A 21,839-nucleotide genomic window follows, 5' to 3' on the forward strand; every position below is an offset into this window, starting at 1 on the left:
ATGATGTGTGGAAGTCTCCATCATTAATTGTCCCATGTAGTCAACCTTCATTGTGTTCAGCTATTCACTCCCTAAACACAGATTTCTTTAACCTCACACGTTTACACAGTCAACCATGTGCACTGCATGTGTCTGCTAAACTAACAGTACGATGCTTTATCTTTCTCTCTTTTTAATAATGACCAACTAACTGTACGCTCTTTCCTGATTCTCAGGGACAACTCTCCCAAGCCTTGAATATCTTGTCAGAGCGAGCCAAAGAAGCACAGGAATTCTTGGTGCAGCTAAGGAACATGGTGCAGCAGATTCAGGTAAGGATTACACCCCTTAGCAGGGGCATGAGAGAAGATCATGACTGAAGCCGAACCCACCTAAGAAACCAGTAAGAGCTCATTTATAGTATGGATGAGTGTGTACATCCCAGATGAAGTTCACTTAAGGACATGAACATAAGAAATTTAGCAAATGAGAGGTGACCATTCAGTCCTTAGCTATCTCAATACCTGATCCAGATACGTCTTAAACTCAAAGTAAGTCAGAGCTAAGGCCCAGGAGCCCACATTGAATGGGAGATGTAGATCCTGTCAAGCACTTTCAGGAAATTCCAAATACACATTTGGTAAAAGTGCCATTTTTGCCAGCAGTCATGCCCTGTTGAATGCAAATCGATAAAACTTCCTGGTTAAAACCCAAAAAGCCAAAAGCATCATGAGGCCAAACTTTCACTGTATGTATTCAAACCAAATAAGCAAACTCTAGCAAGCTCCTGCCCTTCTACTGTATAGGAGGATCATGGCCTCCCTGAGCTCACTATAGGATACCTGCATTACAGAGTGACAGGTGTACCGCTCCACTCTAACTCCCCTCCTGTCCCTCTCCCTGAGTGGACACTTATTCCTCGTGAATAAAAGTAAACAAAACGATGAGTAATGGTATATCACTGGTGACGCCTCAATCCTAAGCAGGGCCGTCCATTTGTTCTATGTCTCTTCAGCATAACAAAGTAGAGACAAGCTCAATGGGGTCTTCTTTCCCCACTAATTTTAACAAGTCTCTACCCTGTGGTTTCAGCAGATAGTAGGCAGGGACATTGGGGATGTCTTGTTTCCATTCATGTGTGTGACTAACCACAGCAAATCAGAATAGAGACATGGTGATGGGTGTGACCAATGAGCATGTTGTTCCATATATGAGCACCATTAGCTCAGATGTTTGAATGGTGGATGATACAAAACATAAACCAGAATCAGAAACCAGTAAGCAGGCAAAGGTTGAGCAATCAAACAAGCATTATAAACGGGACAAAACAAGAATTGTAGATGAGAGAGAGAAGGAGGTGAGATCAGAAACCTGATGTTTTCTTGCTTTAATAACTGTTTACATTTTTGAATATACTTTCACTTATTTTTATTTAAAATGCAGATAGAGGAGTATCGGCAACTCCTCATTCATGGAAAAGATGATAACTGCTACGTCATAAGCAGGTGTAAGCGAAGCAGCATCGCCGCAAAAGGCATACATCCTTGGAGACCAGAGCGACTCTAAAGGCTATGTCTCATTAGATGACTTTTCCAGCCATTTTAAGTCATAGCCTCCATTTTCATTATCTAAGTGAGTCAGAGGGAGTCAGTGGTGTGCTCCCATGAAGTCACTGTCATAATGTGACATGCCTAGTGACTTAACCCACTCGTCCACAACTCACGTCAATAAAATCAAGATTTTGGTGGGCTCTGCATGCATGAGTACTGACAACCAATGAATGCTTATCTGGAAGTACAATTCATAGAATGCAACAACAAGGAATAAGGAACATACATGTTGTGGACCTCAAAAACAGAAGAGAAGCTCATCTGTGTGATGTCTCATATTTTACATATGACAACAGAATGGAAAAAAGACAAAAATGGCCAAGATTCTGTCTAAACTCGCTGTACCTGTTAATCCTTGGTACAGCACCAGCTCCATCAGGCAGCACGCTATTGGCCGTCATAAAAAGGGGGGAGCATGACTGCGCTGGAAGATCTGCACTTGGTCAGTAAAAGTGAAATGGCCGATGGCTTTCAGTTTTGTAAACTGGCGTGATCCAGCGGTGGGATCAGCAGCTGTGGTTGGCAAGTCTGACATCCCCATGACTAGAAGTTGCATAATATGACATCCAGTTGATACAAATAACTTAAAACATAAAAGAACATTTATTTCAGGGAACCATAGAGAAATATTCTAAGAAGGCTAAAATGGTTACAAGCATTTGGTATTAAGATGACTATAGGTGATTAGAGTTTTTGTAGTGTTGAATGAGATGCAGGTAAATTCCTTGCTACCTCTGGATCTTCTGAAAAGCTTGGTAAAGGACACATTTTTAAGAAACAATCAGAATGGAGTGACTCATAGGGGACCTTAACAAGATCATGTAGAAGGCCTGCTGTTGTTTCCAGAGATGATCAGGTATGTGAGCCTGGAATGAGCAGAAGCTTGTGAGCACCAATCGTGCCTGTCCGGGTCCTGTATGATTAGATCTCCTGTAAGCAGATTAGTGAGGGAGCAGATCTCAGGCTGAGCACACCAGGGGGTCAAGCTGAGTTATCTCTGAATAAATACCTGGGCGAGCTCACCTAATGAAAGCTAAGTAACGATGAAAGGTGCAGGTCTTCAAATTTTAAATGAGCAGACCTATTTTCTGCACAGGCCTCTTACAGGGCATCAAGGTTAGACACACCTGCCACTGTTCCTCTCTTCTAGTCACCTTTCGTTTTGTCACAGGAGAACAGTGTGGAGTTTGAGGCCTGCCTGGTGGCCCAGTGTGATGCCCTCATTGATGCCCTCAACCGGAGAAAGGTACAGCTGCTGTCCCGGGTAAATGGCGAGCATGAGCACAAGCTGAAGGTATGTAGGATGACTGTATCATGTCCGTATTCTCATGTTTCATTTAACAAAGTGCCAGGTGTGTCTTTTTGATTGTTTGGCTGCAGTCCACCTTGCTGAACACTGCTCAGCAGTCTCTTTTGTGCAGTCTGCATGCTTCACCTTTTTCACCAAACTTCAACAGTAAGCTTGATCAACCCCAGCGTAGCTTTTGTGTCCTCTCTTTACTGCCTCATTCCCAGTTTCTATTAATGTTTTCATCTCCGTTTCCTGTTTGAATTTATCCCAATCTTCATCTGTCACAGTACACCTATCGTGTCCTTCCATTTCAGCCTAGATGTGCACAGTACTTGTCACCTTTGCTATTTATTTACTTGAACCAAGAATAGACCTTATCCTTCCCTCCTTAAACTATTCAAACACACCTCACCCAGCTCTCTCTGTTTTCTCCTTTTGGTGCGTATGTATGAAGTTAATTCAAGAAAATCGCAGCAGGAGCAGACTTGGGTAGCTATTATATGCTGCCCTCTAAAAAGCCAAAGTCCTTACTGGCTCCTAGCATCGCTCCCACAGAGCAGCTGAACGGTGTCCATACTGGTTTAGCATTAAAATCCTCCAGCCTGACTTCAACCCAACAGTCATTTCCTGGCCAGGCCCATTAAAGAAGGAGTGGAAATAGCAGGCTGAGGATTATCCTCAGGTGTAGCTGCCAGACAACATCTCAGTTATGGGAACCTCTTGAAACTCAATAAAGGATCAGATGTCTGGCCAAAAGTGATTGTAACACCCCCAAACTGCCAGCTACCTCATCTCTATAGCAGAGCTACATAGAGAGATCCTGATACCTAGACCTTCCAGGTGAAGAGCAGGCAGTGACCAAAACACCAAGTGACCAAAGTGTCCTCTGGCAGAACAACCCCAGAAGAAGGCTATCACTTGTTGTAGCCCCCACTTGTCTAGACTGACAGATCTCTCTGGTAGTGATTGTAATAACTTCTACCTAGTGAAGCTTATCCTTGGAATATTGCTTCATTTTTCTTTAATTTGTAGAGAAGCTACTCACCTTACATGTGCTCTCACATGGGATTTGTGAGATTAGGTGACATATTGAAACTTGAGTCTTGAGCTGCAGTGGAGGAAACAGTGTGAAAAAAATGGCTTCCATTTTCTGGTGGTGATATCACTTACTGTGAAGCTTTCATTGAAAGTCACTGGCTGAGATTTCTTCAATCCATCCAAACTTCTGTCTTTCTTCCTTTCAGGTTGTACGTGACCAAATTGCACACTGCACTGTGAAGCTACGTCAGACCACCGGCCTCATGGAGTATTGTTTAGAAGTGATCAAGGAGAATGACCCCAGTGGCTTTTTACAGGTCAGTGAACAGTATTTCTCTACCTTCCTCAACCAAACCCCATCCCAAACCGCCGCCAGCTTTGAAAATGTTCAGGCTATCAGAGACAGGATCTCTTCAGTGGTGCTCAGTAATCTAAGCCAGGTTTTTGAGACTTTGCCACGTTGGGGTTTTCCACTATTCACCTCAAAGTCTACTAACAACAGCCTCTCACATGTCCACGTTTTTGTTCCAGATCTCAGACGCACTGATCCGCAGGGTGCACATGACAGAGAGTCAGTGGGGTAAAGCCACACTAACCCCCAGGATGACTTCAGACTTCGACCTCACCTTGGACAGTGGGCCTTTGCTGCAGACCATCCACCAGCTGGATTTTGTTCAAATGAAAGGTAAGAACTCAAGGGGTAACCCTCCTCACCCTGCCATTTGACAGCCACTGCGAGCCACAGAGTTCATGCCCAGCAGCCTGGGCATTCTGTCAACATAACAATGCAAGATAATATAAAGACATAGGAAAGTCCTACCGTGATAGTTACATGTTTTCAGGCTTTTCATCCTATTCTTTATGCTTACTCAGTATGGATTTCAACATTCTTGTTGTCAAGATCTAGGCTTCATTTCTACCTCTGCTTATCTAACATGGGCTCTACCTCCTCCCATCAGCCTATTCTGGACACTGTTCCTCACTTTCCATTACTGAAATTGATTCCCCCTACTCAGTTCAGGACCTAATCAGGTTCTTCTTACCTTTCTAGCTGCCCAGTCATGACTCCTACATGTTTACTGTAGAATTCCCATCCCTTTTGCTCCACTTTCTGTTATCCAGACCACTCTCCTGTCATCATCATCATTACCAATGGTCAGTATGACCCAGCCTCTCAGTTTTCATGGCTGTTGCTTCCTGCTTTTCTCAGATTTGAAATGTCTAAATATTAAGAAGGGACCGGGACCAGCTAGTGATGACAAGGGCGAGAAGCCTGGTATAGGCAGCATTTGCACTGGGTAGCAAAGACGAGGGAGTGTAGTAGAAGTAAGAAGGGCCTCAAGAAGAAGTCCAGTTTGGTTAGAAAGTGGAAAGAAGAGCCTAGTTGGACTTGAAGGAGTATAGGTGTCAGGTGGGCATTGGGAAGAGGAAGGCCTCACATTGAGTATAGAGAAGGCCGTGCACTCTAGTGGCCGAGATGGCAATATATAAACAACAAAGCAGTGACACCTTATGTGACTCTGAACAAGTGAGTCATTTTCACCTGCTGTTGCAGACTTTATAAAAGCTTGGAAGCACTTGTACCATCCTGATTTTTAAGGTTTTAAGGATGAAAGTTTTAAATAAATACATTTAAATATTCAACAGAGGATGTCAAATTGGGAAGGTGAGCAATAGGCAAAGGAGCTCAGTGTAGAAACTTAGACTGGGTAGCCAGAGTAGGACCTTGCCTGGGATGACCTAAGGTGGGCTAGAGCATTGAAGACCAGGCTTAGCACAGGAGTCATTTGGAATTGTCCAGCAGATGTTGGGGAGCTCCACTAACCTTTGCTCAGTTCCCTCCACAGTGCCGGCAGCCCCTATCCTGCAGCTGGAGGAGTGCTGCTCAAGCAGCAACAGTGCCACGTTGTCATGGAAACAACCACCCCTCTCGACAGTGCAGGTGGAAGGCTACATCTTGGAACTGGATGATGGCAATGGAGGGCAGTTCAGGGTTAGTAACAGTCTCTTTTCTGCTCATGTCTCCTTATGTCTGACAGTTTTAGAATCATGACTCTATCAAGTAGAACTCTTGTGCTCTTTGCTTCTGAAATGTTCCCAAAATTTAACGTCCCTTTAACTCCACAAACAATAACAGCTGAAATTTTTCAGTTTTCCCAACAGAACATGGCACAGTGCACAAGGCCCAGGCCACCACTCACCTGTGCAGTCCTCACCTCTGCTGCTCTTCTGCGCTGTCTTTAGCAGCTGTAACCAACCTGATTTAGGGCAGGTGGCTCGTGCTCTCACCTGCACATTCCCCTGGTGGCTTTGTAGTTGGCAGGTCATCTGGGATCTGCCTACAGCACGGGCATTGCCAGGCCACTTCTTCACTGCCATGTGAATGGGCCAGGTCAGCTTTTTCTCTCCCTAGGAGATAGATGCCGTCAGAATAAAACAACAGGATATTCAGTGAGCATGAAGGACTAAGAGGAGGGTACTACCAGGGTGTCCCAGTCTTAACCATTTAGGTGTCCTGTTCTTTAGTGTCCTACAGTCTGTGGAAGAGAGTTCTTGTCCTTTCAGACTTTTGTTGTTACAGTAGTTCCTCTTTGATGGATTACATTTTGACATTTATGTCACCCTTTTTCTTTTTGGTCTCCTTGGTTTCATTGTTAAATCAACAACAGATCCCCCCACCCAATCTCACCCAAAAGAACATATTTAATAATGAGTTGAGGAACAATTCACTAATTTACTATCAACACATATTAAGTTTAAATTAAAGCTGTGCTCTGATAAATAGCTGGGCTGCCTGTAGACATTCCCTGGAGTCAAGCTGAGCGTGGCATGATTGCTTTGCTCTTGTGCATGTGCGGCACCATGCCATAGCAGTAGGAAGCAATTCTAGTTCAGTTCTTTATTCACAACAGGATCTCCCCTCCAAAATTACAGATGGCTGATATGCACATCCGCACGCACAAAGCAGAGCCAAGAGTCTCTATGGAAGTTCACCATCAGACTCTTTCATTTAAATTACAGGTAACTTTTGAATAAAACCACTCGGCAAACAATGAGTTCACTGCACCCAACAAATTAAATTCTGTGCCAGTTTGGACTCCTTTACTTCAATTTGAAAACCACCCGTTCCCATCACATGTGTGGTTTCCCAGCTCCCAAGCCTCACATCAATATTCTGAGCTCTTTTAGCCATCACTCTTTGTCTTTTTTCCTCATTGTTCGCTCCCATCCTCCAGAATCACAGTAAATTTAGCACTTTGGGCCATAGATGCTGAAGGTTTATTTTGCTTTATGTAAAGGCTGAGCACAAGAAAGTCACCTGGACATCTGCCCTCCCCGTTTATCAGGGCGCAAAATCAAATTTAAATTGTGTGTCTCCTTGAGGGCTGAAATAGTCCAAAGTATTACCCTCTATCAGTCGACCCAGACGTTTGGGTTATGTGATTACTTCATCTTAGTATTTTAAAAAGCAACAGCAAGTGAAGGACAATTTTAGTCGCCTTTAGTAGCTCTCCATGTCTATATGCACCCATCATGCGCATATAATGTCTGGTGGATGATTATAAGATGGCAGCTTGTAGGACACAGAAAGCCTCCACTTTCTACCACATGTCACATGACAGACTTTCTATAACGACTGCCGGTGTTGTTTCTTAGGAGGTGTATGTTGGGAAGGAGACGATGTGCACTGTGGATGGCCTGCACTTCAACAGCACTTACAACTCTCGGGTCAAGGCATTCAACAAGACGGGTGTGAGTCAGTATAGCCAGACCCTGGTGCTTCAGACCTCAGAAAGTAAGTGGCTCTGCTCTGCTATTCTTGTGACCTTTTATTGTGTCGACCTTATTGTTCTACCTCATGAACATATCAGGAAGAAAAAGTGTGAAAGGGGAGCCCATAAACCACCCCACCCAAAGCCCCTTTTTTGATAGCTGGTCAAATTTCGATGTAAGTTGCTGTCTAGAAAATGGCCAAAGAGTGGCGCTGATGGTAGTGACATATATTTTAATTTGGTAAGTAGGGCTGTTTATCAAACTACAGTCTCTGATAGCTTAGGTATATCACATTTGACAGCTTTCTGATGTCCTGTATTACACCAAATTATAAAAAGGAGGAGTGAATTACTAACTTTACAGATTTTTACTTAGGAATATTTTGAAAATACAGAGCTAAAGTATGGAGGCTCACAGATATTCTGGGTTTGCTAAGTGGATCGTTCAGATGCAGGGAGCAAGTGAATCCATTTTCTTAACCACTAAGCCACATGATAAGAGATTCAAGTCAGCATTGCTGTGCTTTAGGTAGATTATAAAGATGAATGTGTTCTTCTTTTATTCTGTCAGTGTAAGGTTTTCAATATGAAATCCTCATAACTTTAACTGTTCACATGATTACACATCATAACATTCCTAAATTTGCTTAATCCTATTCACTGCAGTACTGAGCTCAAGGCAGGAAACCACCCAGTAGAGGGCGCCAGTCCAACAAATGGGGGCCATTTTGGAACTGCCAGTTAAGCGAATCTGCACATCTTAGGGGGATGGGGGGGACATGTCTTATATGTTTAGCATTATATTTTCTGTGTTTAAATTCTGAAACCCTGAATTGGATTAAGCAGGTTTGAGATTTTATGTACAGTATATTTGTATGTCTATTTGTAACGTGTGAGAACTGCTAGTGTAAAAACCTCATGAAGAGAAATCTGTCTTTGTAAATGTCGTAGTGATCTGAATTAACATTTTGACATCCATTATCTGTACATTGTGCACCCTGATTAGAGCACATCTCAGCAGCAGTGAACATACTTCAGATACCTGACCAGGACAGGATGCCATTCCATCCTCTGCACTCATTTGAATCAGACATTGACATAATAGCAGCCCTTGTGTTTATGGAAGGAAAAGCAGGCGTACATGGGGGGGGAAAATGCAACAGACACAGAAAAACCTCCTTAGCAGGGAACCAAGCTGGGGTTCAAATGCAGCGACCATGTCATGCCGCCCCCGCTGCCATTAAATGATATCATCTTTAAGTTACATTTTCAAACATTTCTGTACTTGGCAAGTGGTGAAGCCATCTTACAGCATGCATGAGGGATTATCAAGCATGTAGGCAGGCCCTGAGGGGCAGCGGGTGCTCTCTTCTTTATTTTGTGCCTTGTTTACTCCTTTTACTTGTCCCTCCCTGGTGCCAAGCTTTCTTCACGTTGTCATCTGTCTTGAATCGACGACCACCCAGATGTTGTTTTTTTAGCAGTCCAAAAAGGTGAAAACCACACAGTGCCAAATCTGGCGAAGAAGGAAGATGTGGCAATACCTCAAACTTCTGTTTCTCCAGACAATTTTTGGTGTTCTTAGCAGTGTGTCTTTGCCTTGAAGCAAAAGGACGCCTTGAGACAGCAGTCCTCGCCACTTGGATCGAATAGCTGGCTTCACATTGGTCTCCAGCAAGTCACGGTAACTTGCACTAGTGACATTAATAACCCTCGGCATGTAGTGTTCGACAATAACTCAGGTCCATGAGTGGTTGCAAGGATGAGACAAAACCTTTTATTCTACTGGAATCCACTGGCACTTCCAGGCAGGTGGCAAAAGTTTATTGAGAAGACTGGAGACTACAATGAGAAATGACACAATCAGTTTTGTTAAGGTTTGATCCATTTTCTAATAATTTCTATTTTCTAACTTTAGGTTGACTCCCCCTCATATTCTGAACACTTGAGCGCACGGAACTGAAATGTGTTCTAAGAAAGCCAGAACATTAGCGACGTGAAATAGCTTCAGCTTAACTCCCCCTTGTAATTATAAGGCATCATGAAAGGTATAAGTGCACAAGGTGGCACTAAAGGTTGTTTGTCTCTGGATGTTCATACTTGTCTACACTTGTACGATATCCTTCAATAAGGGCACGTAAATAAAGGCGAGCTTCAAAAGGGCGACCTCAATTGGGCGCAGCGCATAAAGGCGCGCGTAAATAAAGGCGAGCTTCAAAAGGGCGACCTCAATCGGGCACAGCGAATAAAGGCAAACGCAACAAAATTATTACAGAAAATTTATTAGATAAAGGCAATGATTGAACGTATAAAAAGGCGAAAGCAAGAATATGAAAACATCCAATTAATTAATCCATGAACTTCTAACGAACTATTTCTAAAGCTCTCTATATTTCGAACATTTTCCAATCCTATAATCAGTGCATTTCCAGATGTGTTTCCCGTTGATAGTTTTCTCCTTTCTGAATGTGTAGCCTTCGACTATGAGTAGATCTGAACCTTTTGTTGCTCTTCACATATTCCAGAGCCATTTTGAACTAAATTATCTACAAACGCCTTTATTCGCCGCGCCCAATTGAGGTCACCCTTTTGAAGCTTGCCTTTTTGTGCGCGGCCTTATTGAATAGTGCCCACCTGTACAGCTTGGCAGAGGGCAAAAGAGAGAAACACACTGGGTGATCTGGAGGAGTGCAAGCCCACAGTATCTTGCTGGCCTTCCTGAAGTGATGAGGTATACAAATGTTCCCATTTGGAGGACGTTTTGTACAAACAATGGCAGAATGTGAACATTTGCATCCCAGACTGTGACAGAAGTCAAGTCTGTCTTGCACATTTATGCTTAGTACTCATGTATAAATGTTAGAATCCTGAAGATGCCACTGGATGCTGTGATGGTGATGATTGTTACTGATAGCTTGAAACTTCTGACTAGGCCCGCTGTGGGCCCAGTGATGGAAAAGGTGGCCATCTCCCCGCTTTCAGAAGTCTACAATCGGTTAATTTATTTGTTGCACTACAATAGTCTGCCCCTGTAAGAGCACTCATCGCCATTTATAGTCAGCCTAGTGGCGATGTGTCCCCAGAGTGAACAGGGAGCGAAGTAGGGGGTTCTGTGTTGAGGATCGACATGTGCAGGTGATGTATTGCTGTCAGTTTTCAAAAGCCTGGGGTCATCCAGTTAGCAAATCTAAAATCCAATTATAGAGAGTGTCGCCAAGTCCTAAATCAGTGAGCTTAGTGATCAGTTTTGGAGGGAATTATATTGATGAATGCTGAGCTGTAGTCTACAATAATAACCTAACACTGGGAAGATGTTGTAAAAGGAACAGACTCAACACACGTAAAAAAGGTTTGGGGCAGCCACCCGTATAATATTCCTAGCTGCAAAGGATTCTTTAAGTTTCAACAGAGTTGTTGATAGCACAGAGTCCAAGACAGAACCTATTGAAGGTTGGAAAAGATGGCAGTTTTAAGTGGTCAGACAGGAAGTGATGTGGGGTCACCGGAAGTGATGTTTTCCTGGCAACAGCCTGCCTGGGTGCCGGAACAGGAAGTGACGTTCTTGGTTCAGTTTTTCGTATTGCCCATTGCTTTTCTCTATGCGTAAATGCAAATGAATGGAATGGAGGACACTTACTCTTCTTGTTTCCGCTGATGCACACATGCCCAGTGTAGGTGAACATCTACAATCATATGCACTTTCATAAATGATGTGAGATCGTTTTTATTTAAAAAATCCTTTTGGGTAGTAGTGGGAACATAGCCTTAGACTCCTGGATACCTGTGATTTTTGTTAAGCAAAGAGGAATAAGAGAATGAAGGGAATAAAGCAAGAATAGGGTAGTGGTGTCAGTAAAGGCAGTAGCTGGGTGGTCTGCAAGCTTTGAGGACTTGCCTAGTAACTATGGTTGCCAGATTAGAAAACTAGAAATACGGGACACTCTTAAAATCTCTCTCTATATTACTATATATATATACATTTATACATGCCCCCTACACACCCAGACCAATATATTACATAAAAGTGGAGACATAAGTTAAAAACATAAAGCAAGGATTTTAATGGGTTATGAGGAAAACAAAAGTAAAATCATTTGAAAATTATTTACTGAAAGTGCAATTACATACACCACAGTTTGCTTCAAAACAGCTTCTGCCTTGTTTGATAATTGTCCATTTGCTGGAATATTCATAACAAAATGTACACTTACGTTTTGGCATTTTGGGATGGATGGATTAGTTTTTAAGTTAGAAAACAAGTGGGCCGTGGGAAGTACAAACAACACACTTTGTCGGTCGCCAGTCATTGTTATGTTGCAATGCTGATACAGAGCAGCACAGCAGCGCGGCTGGAGAGCACAACGGTAAGAGTGTCGCCGTCCTCAGCCAACCACAGCAACTGAACAAGACGTAAACAGGCAGCAAACACTCGCTTCCTCGTTACATTTGGGTTATTTTCATCAAGAGAATCTGAGAAAAGAAAGTATAATTACTTATAAAGTTACAACTAAGTACCATCAGAAGGTAGTAAAAATATATTTTTATTATGAAATTTGAAAATGAATACGGGACATGTTGGGTGTCCCTGAAAGGTCAGTACAGGACAGGGGACAAAATGATCAAATATGGGACATGTCCCGTATATAAGGGACGTCTGGCAACCCTACCAGTAACCCCTATAGATTTATTATTGTTCAAACACTCAGAAGTCATCTCCATGTGTCAGAAAACACTTGAGGCCTGCTGGCTGATCACTACTGGAAAGATGAATGTTTGCATGCCCAAAACATGCATTAAAGGCATTTAGTTCACTTAGGGGCAGTGCATTAATGGAACTAATTGCCTCTACATTGTTCTGTAGTTTGTAATTGTATGCCCTGCCACATGTAACATAAATCAGAAAAGTTGGACTTTAACTCCTTATATCTATGTACAGTTGATTGCTGACACTTTAGATCTCCTATACTTGAATCTCAGACATATATTATGGACATTATTACATACATTTTCACAAATGTTAATACCGAGTGTGCCCAACAGAAATCAACTTATAATTACATCAGCGGTTCTAAGATAGATGAGAATAACCCCTGATACAACTAACAAAGGTATGATACTCGTGCGGTGTCGCGGTATCCTATCATTTTTGCATGCATAAGATTTGCATGTGTTCGGCTAACTTCGATGAAATATTTGCATTTTTTTTTTTTTAAATGCTTTAATAATTGTTAAATTGCCTTGTGTGGGTTTTGGTAGTAATTAAAATCCTAAAAACAAAGAATAAATTATTTATTCTTATTTCTTTATTTTTTATGTAAAGAAATGCTTAAATAGTTTTAATTTTTTAAAAATCTCGCAAACGAGGACACCGATGAAGTCAATCTGTGCAAGACGAACGTATTTTCATCCGACAAATATTTTACCGCTGTTAGTTGTATCATGAAAATAGCCTAACCCAGGGGTCCTCAATCCCAGTCCGGGAGAGCCGCAGTGGCTGCAGGTTTTTGTTCTGACCTGGTTGCTTAATTAGAAAGCAATTCTTGCCAATAAACCACTAACAAGCTATGAAATTAAATTAACTCTGCTATGTCAGGTCATTCTCATATCCTAGATTTTCTTTCCCTTTCTATCATGCAAATGATTTGAAGGCTAAAATGGACGAGTAATTCTCAGTCCTTCACTTTTTTCTCTTCATTTTTCTTCCAAGTATTTAATTAAACCCAATAGTGCAGATAAATACACACAGGTGTAAATGTAAATAAGCTAAATGGAGAAATGCTGCTCTCTCTTGTCATTTGCATGTTATTGATAATAAGGAGCAATTGAAATAGCTGTTTAAGACAAAATTAAGCAATAAGGGCTCAAAATCACTAAAGTGAAGCAGAAGTGTTACTTTAGCAATAAGTGCTTTTTATTAAGCAACTGGGTTGGAGCAAAAACCTGCAGCAACTGCGGCTCTCCAGGACCGTGACTGAGGACCCCTGGCCTAACCCAATACGCAGTAAATTATTTGACTCAATTTGGCAATATTGACTACACTGCCAATGTGGTGCAGTTGCGCCACATTATCACCTGATCTACTGTTACCCGAATGTAACAACACAGATACCGATACGTCTCAAACTTTCTGGATTGAAAATACGTGACTATAAAAGCAGCAGCAGCGGCGCCGCTCGTCATAGAAACAAACTTCAAATAGAAAAGGAGCTCAGAGTGTCGTATCTGGAATATCAAACCAAACCTGGACAGGCTGTGGCCTTTAAAGCAGGCACATATTAGTCATTAGATCTGTGCCTTAGAAATGTTTTATTTTAATTTTAGTTATAATGCATTTGTTTTGATTATATGCTTGCAAATTTAAATTTGAAATAAAAATGTAAAAATTTAATTTTGACGCCCCACAGTTTGAGAACCGCTGTATTGCATATAGATGTATCCGTTTTTTCTATTTGGTTTTCCCTTCATTAAATGATATTTTCAGTTTGTTGTTGCAATTACAGTATATGGCATTTGCTAAAAGCTTCTTAGCAGCAGCGCCCTCTATCAGAATAGAAAGACATTGCATATTATTATTCAATGCATTAAAAAACACATTCCAAGAGAATCACAAACCAATGCATAATACACCCGACTGAATGCAACTACCAGATGGACAAAAATTGGCTTATATATGTCAAAAGTATATATGAAAATAAGCTAACAAAAAGTAAAGGAAGTAATTTACAAGCATCCCTAAAGCAATTAAGCATAACTTAAAATATTGTTAACCACAGACAGTTTTAAGTCTCAAATAGTAATAATGACTAAAGCCACTGCCCCATAATTTATTTTGTACCAGGGAGGAAAAAATTTAAAAAATCCCAGCCAATGAGGTACTGGAGGAAAGAAAAACCTGCAGGGTTTCAACACTATTCCTCTATTCATTTTGTAAAGCACTTTGAGCTACATTTTTTTGTATGAATATGTGCTATATAAATAAATGTTGATTGATTGATTGATTGACCAGAAGACCGCCCATCTTGCCAATATCATGACCAGGGAACTTCTTGTAAATTACAGACAGGTTGTTTTCTGGCTCTAGTATTAAACTGCATATCATCATAAAGGTTCATGACACTGAGGAATCTGATGAAGTCAGTTATTTTTTAATGCAATGCTTTATTATTTGATTTCGGCCGGTTTTTCCATCACAATTTTGTATTTTGCTCAGCTGCACATCTTTTGCCCAGAAAGGGGCATGGCTTCCGAGGTTGTGATCCTGTCAGTTATTCCTCGTTAGGATAAAAAGGCCATTCTGGGTTCACTTCCTTATCCAACTACTCAGATTTCAAAACCCTTCTTACTCTTATTCTGTTCATTCGTGTTTGTTGTCTTACTTATTTTGATCTCTGCAGTCCTTTTTGACCTTGTTCTTATCGCATGGTTTTTGTTCTCCCAGTTCAGACCGTTGCTTCATTTACTCTCTGTTTTTTCTTCCAGTCATTCTTATTTTCTCTTGCCCTCTGGGCAGAATAGCCAGTGGTCATTCTGCAAAATATAGATGAAGATTTGATACGGCAGGTCTTATCAATGGAGCAGCCACTTCCATCACGAAATCAAAGGTGGCAGCAGAGTTCTTTGGAAAATTCAAAGTTATATAACACAGCAATACAGAAAACAAGAAAAAGAAAACTGAGGAGAGTAGTGATTAGTGACTAGTGCAGGCCTTTGAAGTGTGTGATACTGCGGCTCCTGTATCAGGTGTGTTTAGAAGTTAATTTGAAATGATCTGTGGTATTAGTCCAGTGTATCTGTATCAGGAATGCATTCCACACTTTTGGTGCATAAGAAGATGTCTTTTATGCTTGACTGTTAAAGTAATAAGTAAACCAGTGTTTGAGGATCTAAGATTATGACTGGAAATGTAGAAGGAAGAAATTCTCAAGGTGCTGGATTACATACAAGACATAGCAGCACTAGAGAAAGTCCAGAGTGGAGCAACAAGCCTACGAGGTGTGAGCTATGAGAGGAGATTGAAGGAGTTGAGCGTTTTTAACTTAAGCAAATTGAGATTAAGAGGAAACATGACTGAAGTGTTTAAAATTATGAAAGGAGTTAGTCCAGTGGATCGAGACTGTTACTTGAAAATGAGTTCAACATGAACACAGGGACACAGTTACAAATTTGTTAACGGTAAATATCACACAAACGTTAGGAAGCTTTTCTTCATGCAAAGAACCATAGATCATGGAATAAATTGCCAAGTAGTGTGATGGAGTGTAGGACTTTAGAGACCTTCAGATCTCAACTTGATGTTATTTTGATGAACAATAAGGTGAATAGGATGGATGAGTTTGTTGGGCTGAATGGCCTGCTCTTTTCATAATTGTTCTATAGTTCTAATTAAGAGGAATTACTTTATCATTATTTCAGTGATATAAAATCTTTGCAGAGGGTGACTGTTTTCATATCCGCCTTGATAGTTGTGACAAACCAATAAAAAACATGTTGCCAAGCTTGGAAGTGACAGAGGTTGTATGTGCTAAATAGGAAGTGAAACGTAAAGGCTAGCATCCGTTGACCTTTCATAAAGGAGCAATACCAGAATTGTTGTTGATAGCCTGGATTTATTTCAAATTAGTTTTTAATTCAATAGCAAGAATACTGTATTTCTTTTATTTTTAAGTTAAAATGAGACAAGGAGCATCCTTAATCTCTAGGAAAAATCCATCACATCATCACTTGATGCCAATGCAAATCAAGGTGACTTTTATGGTTCGGTGGTAACTAGGCTAAAGACAACCCAGCGAAAAGACAACTCGGTGAAAAGACACCCCGGCGAAAGACAATTCGTCGAAAAAACAACTTAGCGAAATACAACTTAGCGACATCCTTTACCAGTTAGATAACAGTTAGGTTCAAAGAGATTTTTTAATTATATTTAAATGACAACGTGATTTAAAATGTTGAAAATAAATTTATATAATTGACGAACAAACTTTATTCTGCAGATGGAACAAACTCTATCTTACATTATCTTCGTTTGCGGTATAATTTTGTATCATCTGCATAATAAACTTTGTTCTTCAACTATGTGAATTTTGTTTTAACACTTTTTATATTCTAAATATCATTATCATAAAGGATTAGCAATTTTGGTTACAGAAGATAATGTAAGATACAGTTTGCTACATCTGCAGAGTAAAGTTCATTCATCAATTATATAAATTTATTTTCAACATTATAAATCACGTTATCATTTAAATATTGTTAAAACAACTCTTTGAACCTAACTATTACCTAAGTGGTAAAGGATGTCACCAAGCTGGCTTTTCGCCGTGTTGTCTTTTCGCAGAATTGTCTTTCGCCAAGTTGTCTGTCGCCCAGCTGCCCCTGTGCGGACTTTTATATGGGTGATCTCATCAACAAAGAAGAAAAAACAACCAATAAAACAAACATGATAAAAATTATTGAGAACTCTCTAAAATTATCTTTGACCACAGAATATCTGGACAATTGCATCCATTCAAGATTGTTAGGTATATAAAACGTTAGTGGGGGATGCCTGTCTCCCCATCTTCATGTACATGATAGCCACTTAGTCATTATTGACAACTTGGGCAAGGAGGGCTGTAAATCGATAAAACATGCTTGATTTACTTTTAATGTCTTAACACCAGGCCCTCAAAGTATCACTTGGACATCCACCTTAACCGTGATCTTCACAAGTGCAGAAACTGTACAGGACAGTATCAGAATTGTCTGAGTCACAGTAGCATTGAGAGCAACTTCTGAGGCCTTCCTCCATGGCCATCCCCAGCTTGATGCTTATCTCAGATGGTGGTGTTCGTTAACTAGATCAAACCCTACCAATAAATTGCCTTACTCTAAATGGCATGAATACCAATACATCAGAATTCAAACACAGCAGAAAACACAAAAACACAGCGGATACACTTGACTGGACTACTGGAGGTAGTTAGCCTGCTTACCTCAGTAGGAAATGTCATGTCTGTCTGTCATGCTCATCCTTCCAGTGAGTCTTTGCCCAAGCCATCACTCATCTCCATGCTCAGAGCCCACGACTGGTGGAGGTGCTGTTGGGTGAGTAGTGCTGCGCTGCCCGGCCCTCTACAGCAGCTCAAACCAGGACGCCGTTTTGCCTTGCCAGGCTGTATTGTGCACAATGTAGTTTTTCTTGTACGCGTGCTGGGGTTGGTCTGCTTGGCTTTATTTGCTCTTCTCTTCCTTCATGCATTTCAGCTGGACTCAATCCATGTGAGTTAAAAAGTCTAGGAGCAGGTACGGTTTGCAATTCCATTCCCAGTACAAATCTTCCAATGCCACTGTCATCCCAGTGCAAACAATCCCAGCTGGATTTGACTCCATTTCTGTGTTGAGATGCCTTCTGCTCAGCCACTGGGCATTTCTTTGAAGTTTCGAATGACTTGAATATTTTCATGGTGGCAGTGCGTTTGGGCTGCTCTACTGAAGATATATATGTCTGAAACTTCAGATCTCCACCATTTTCCGTATTTTTTCAGATCAGCGGTGAGAATGCAGTGTCATCTGTCACTGGAATTTACTGTATCTCCATTCACAGAGGTGTATACTCCAGCATATCCCCCCAGAGAAACCAAGTGAGCCATCTGTTCTGACAAGAAGTCTCAAGTTTACAATAATTGACAGAATAAAATGAACAGTAGTGCCATGTTGAGCCAAACCAAACTCGCAGAGTTGTATGCTCAGTCAGACTCCCACATCTCATCTGAGCCAAACTTGATTTTAGCGCAGACCTAAGCTGAGCCTGGCCTTCCATGGGTACATCATTTAAGTCAGACTTATCCTTTCTCCCTGTCCATTACATACCAGAACTAAATACAATCAAACGTTGCCTTCCTACTCTTTGTGCACCAAACCTAAGAGGCCTGAATATAGCTTGACCTCTCTTTGGTTTTTACCCAGTCCTGACTCCACACCATACTGTGCTTCCTCCTCCACCTTGACTCTGTTCCTGGCCAAACCTGACTCCATGTTACCCTGAAGTCTGACTGCTTCCCTCATCTGACTTGAACTTCCTTCAAAAGTCTGAGTCTCACCAAATTCATTTTCCTACCGAAACCAGACATAAGTCACCCTCACTAGTGAAATATGATGCCATCAACCACCAAGTTGGTGCCAGGCTACTTTACAGGATTTGAGCCCCTGAATCTGACAGAGGGCATCATGTGTAAGTAATGGTGAGCACAAATGGCTGTCTAGCAGAAGAGACTGCTGGGAGTTGCAGGCAAACCAAAGAGCAGATTAGGACTTAGAAGGTTTCTACTAAAACAAATAAATTTCAGTGGTAACAAAAATAAAAATTCAAAAAGATAACAGCATAATTTATATTATTCACACAGAACAGATAATCAAGAACAATTATACAGAACAGTATCCATATTCAACACATCCACCCAAATTGTAAAGGTGTATTCACACTGAACAGTGTCTTGTTTGAAATAGCAAGCACATACAATTATTTTTAGATTAGTACCATATATCAAGTAACAGAAAATATTATGTAAACAGACTTTTAGAGAATTATACAGTGCCAATAAAAATATTCAGCCCATAGAAGTTTCCTGTTTACTTGTTACACAACATTGACTCACACTGTATGTAATTTGTTTTTTTTTTTGACACTGATCTACATAAAAAGTCTCTTTACTGTCAAAGTGAAAACAGATCTCTGCATAGTGCTCTAAACTAATTACAAATGTAAAACACAAACATAGTTGATCGCATTAAGCATTTGCTCCCAGTATTCAAGTCAGTATTTAGTAGATACACCTTGGCAGCCATGACAGTCTTGAGTCTGTGTGCTCAGGTCCCTCTCTTTGTCATCTTTGCACATCTCCACACTGACATTTTTCTGCAGTTTTTCAAAACATTTCAAGCTCTGTCCGGTGTCATGGAGATCATGAGTGAACAGCCTTTGTCAAGCCCAGCCACAAATTCTCAGTTGGATTGAGATCTGGACTCTGACTCAACCACTCCAGGACATTAACATTGTTGTTTTGAAGCCAATTCTTTGTAGCTTTGGCTTCAGGCTTTGGGTTGTTGTCTTGCTGGAAAACAAACCTTATTCCAGGTTGTAGGTTTCTTGCACACTGCATCAAGTTTTCTTCCAGCATTTTGCTGCATTCATTTTACCTTCATAAGTCTTCCAGGGCCTGCTGCAGAGAAGCATCCCCACAGCATGATCCTGCCACCACAATGCTCTCCAGTGGAGATGGTGTGTTTTGATAATGTGCTGTGCTCAGTCTGATGGGCAAAAAGCTCAATTTTGGTCTCATCAGAGCACAGAACCTTCTTCCAGTTGACTTCAGAGTCTCCCCTGTGCTTTCTGGAAAACTCTAGCCAAGATGTCCTGTGTGATTTTTCTCTTTGCCAGTTTCCCATAAAGATGTGGCTTATGACGAACCCAGGCAAGTGTTGTTGTCTGCACAGTGACCCCAAACTGACCCACTGTTCGAGTTCTCATAAGTCTTTTTGTGGCCTCCCTCACTAGTCATCTTTTTGATGACCACTCAGTTTTTTGGTGGACAGCCTGCTCTAGGCAGGTTTACAGCTGGGCCATTTCTTGGACTCCATGGGATTTTCAGTGATGTGAAGTTCCATTTTGGATCCACAGACATAAACTCCATTCAGGATGATTCTTCATTGTGATTACTGTTTTCTCCATGGTACTGTTCGGGCTCACTACTCATTGATAATCTGGGTTAGTGTAAATTGTGATCAACATTCATTTAGGGTTTTTATTTTTTATTTTTTTAACTGCTAAACTTATTTGTTTAGTAGAAACTTTCAAAGTCCTAACCTGGTCTTCAGTGTGCTTTAATAACACAACACATTTTAGTTTTTGTACAAAATGGTCGTTGGCTACTATCTGCATCAGTCTTGCTGGGATTTTCAGCTTAGTTCTGTCCTGTTCCAAGTTGTTCTGAAATTACTTCCACGCAAAGGTAAAGACAAAGAGGCAGTGCCCTATGGAGTGCCAGGGTAGGTCACCATTTCAGAGGCCGAGCCCACCATCGTCACCGTACTCACCTCTTGTCTTGGAGACCACATGAGATTCTCTGCTGTGAAGCTCCCGATTTGTTAGAAGTGCTCTCAGTATGGTTTGGCTCAGTGGTCCCTAACTGAATTGTATAAAGTCTCCAGTGGCTCAGACTTTGGGATGGAGTATCCACCCCTTCAGTTCTTTATTTCCATCTTGATGGTCATGTGTGTACGACAAACTCCTGAGTCCTTTTCTTGAAACTTGTCATTCCAGTTTTTCTTTCTCTACCAGACTTTTTCTCTCTGGTTTGAAGCTCATTCTTGCTAGGATTACTTTGCTGCAGTGCATTTTGGGAAACTTTAGCTTCCTATACTTTGTATGAGATCTTAAAATATCAAAAAATACAATCTATATGTACGTATTTAATGTACATTAAATTGTTTTCAATAATAAAAGCATTTTTTTATTTTCTCACCCCAGTATGGCACTATGGTGTTTATGACTATGGCCTTCTGGGATCCACAAACAGTAGTACCAACTGCCTTATCAGTCAAATTCCATGAAGTTTCAGGAAGGGGGCTCTGGAATACTCCATGTCTCCCCCCATAAAAGCCCGTCCTAATTCTTTTACTTGTGTTGCAGTTGCCTGGTTCACCTTTGACCCCAGCTCCGCCCACCCTGACATCATCTTTTCCAATGACAACCTGACGGTGACGTGCAGCAGCTACGATGACCGTGTGGTGCTGGGTAACACTGGCTTCTCCCGTGGTGTGCACTACTGGGAGATGACTGTGGATCGCTATGACAACCACCCGGACCCTGCTTTTGGAGTGGCACGCATTGACACACTCAAAGACGTCATGCTGGGCAAAGATGATAAAGCCTGGGCTATGTATGTGGACAATAACAGGTCTTGGTTTATGCACAACAACTCTCACACTAACAGGTAAGACCCCTGAGATAGATGGGGTGGGAGATGGGGACAGTGAGCTCAGAACAGAGGTTGTGATGCTCAGTTTGAAGGACAACCTGCTGCTCTGTAGTAGCAGAGATGAGCTGAAGTGCCCCTCTGTGGTCAGGGTAGCACCCATAAGAGCTCAGTGGTTACTGTGAACTACTGTGAT

General features: G+C 41.3%; 1 protein-coding gene across 7 annotated transcripts in view; it reads left to right on the plus strand.

Moving 5' to 3' along the window:
• The window catches only part of trim9 (tripartite motif containing 9), a 46,252-nt gene that overhangs the window by 20,942 nt on the left and 3,471 nt on the right, over nt 1–21,839 (plus strand). Inside the window, exons 2-9 of one of the 7 annotated variants that reach the window (XM_039741344.1) lie at nt 216–311; nt 2,761–2,883; nt 4,125–4,235; nt 4,450–4,603; nt 5,754–5,911; nt 7,576–7,714; nt 19,804–19,810; nt 21,281–21,661. In XM_039741344.1, the coding sequence (XP_039597278.1) occupies nt 216–311; nt 2,761–2,883; nt 4,125–4,235; nt 4,450–4,603; nt 5,754–5,911; nt 7,576–7,714; nt 19,804–19,810; nt 21,281–21,661 (1,169 nt within the window). Of the gene's footprint in view, nt 1–215; nt 312–2,760; nt 2,884–4,124; nt 4,236–4,449; nt 4,604–5,753; nt 5,912–7,575; nt 7,715–17,933; nt 17,973–19,803; nt 19,811–21,280; nt 21,662–21,839 lie in introns of all 7 variants that reach the window. The other 6 variants (XM_039741338.1, XM_039741337.1, XM_039741339.1 and 3 more) reach the window with 6 other exon arrangements.

The sequence above is a fragment of the Polypterus senegalus genome, chromosome 18 (assembly GCF_016835505.1).
Source record: "Polypterus senegalus isolate Bchr_013 chromosome 18, ASM1683550v1, whole genome shotgun sequence".
Taxonomy (NCBI): Eukaryota; Metazoa; Chordata; class Cladistia; order Polypteriformes; family Polypteridae; genus Polypterus; species Polypterus senegalus.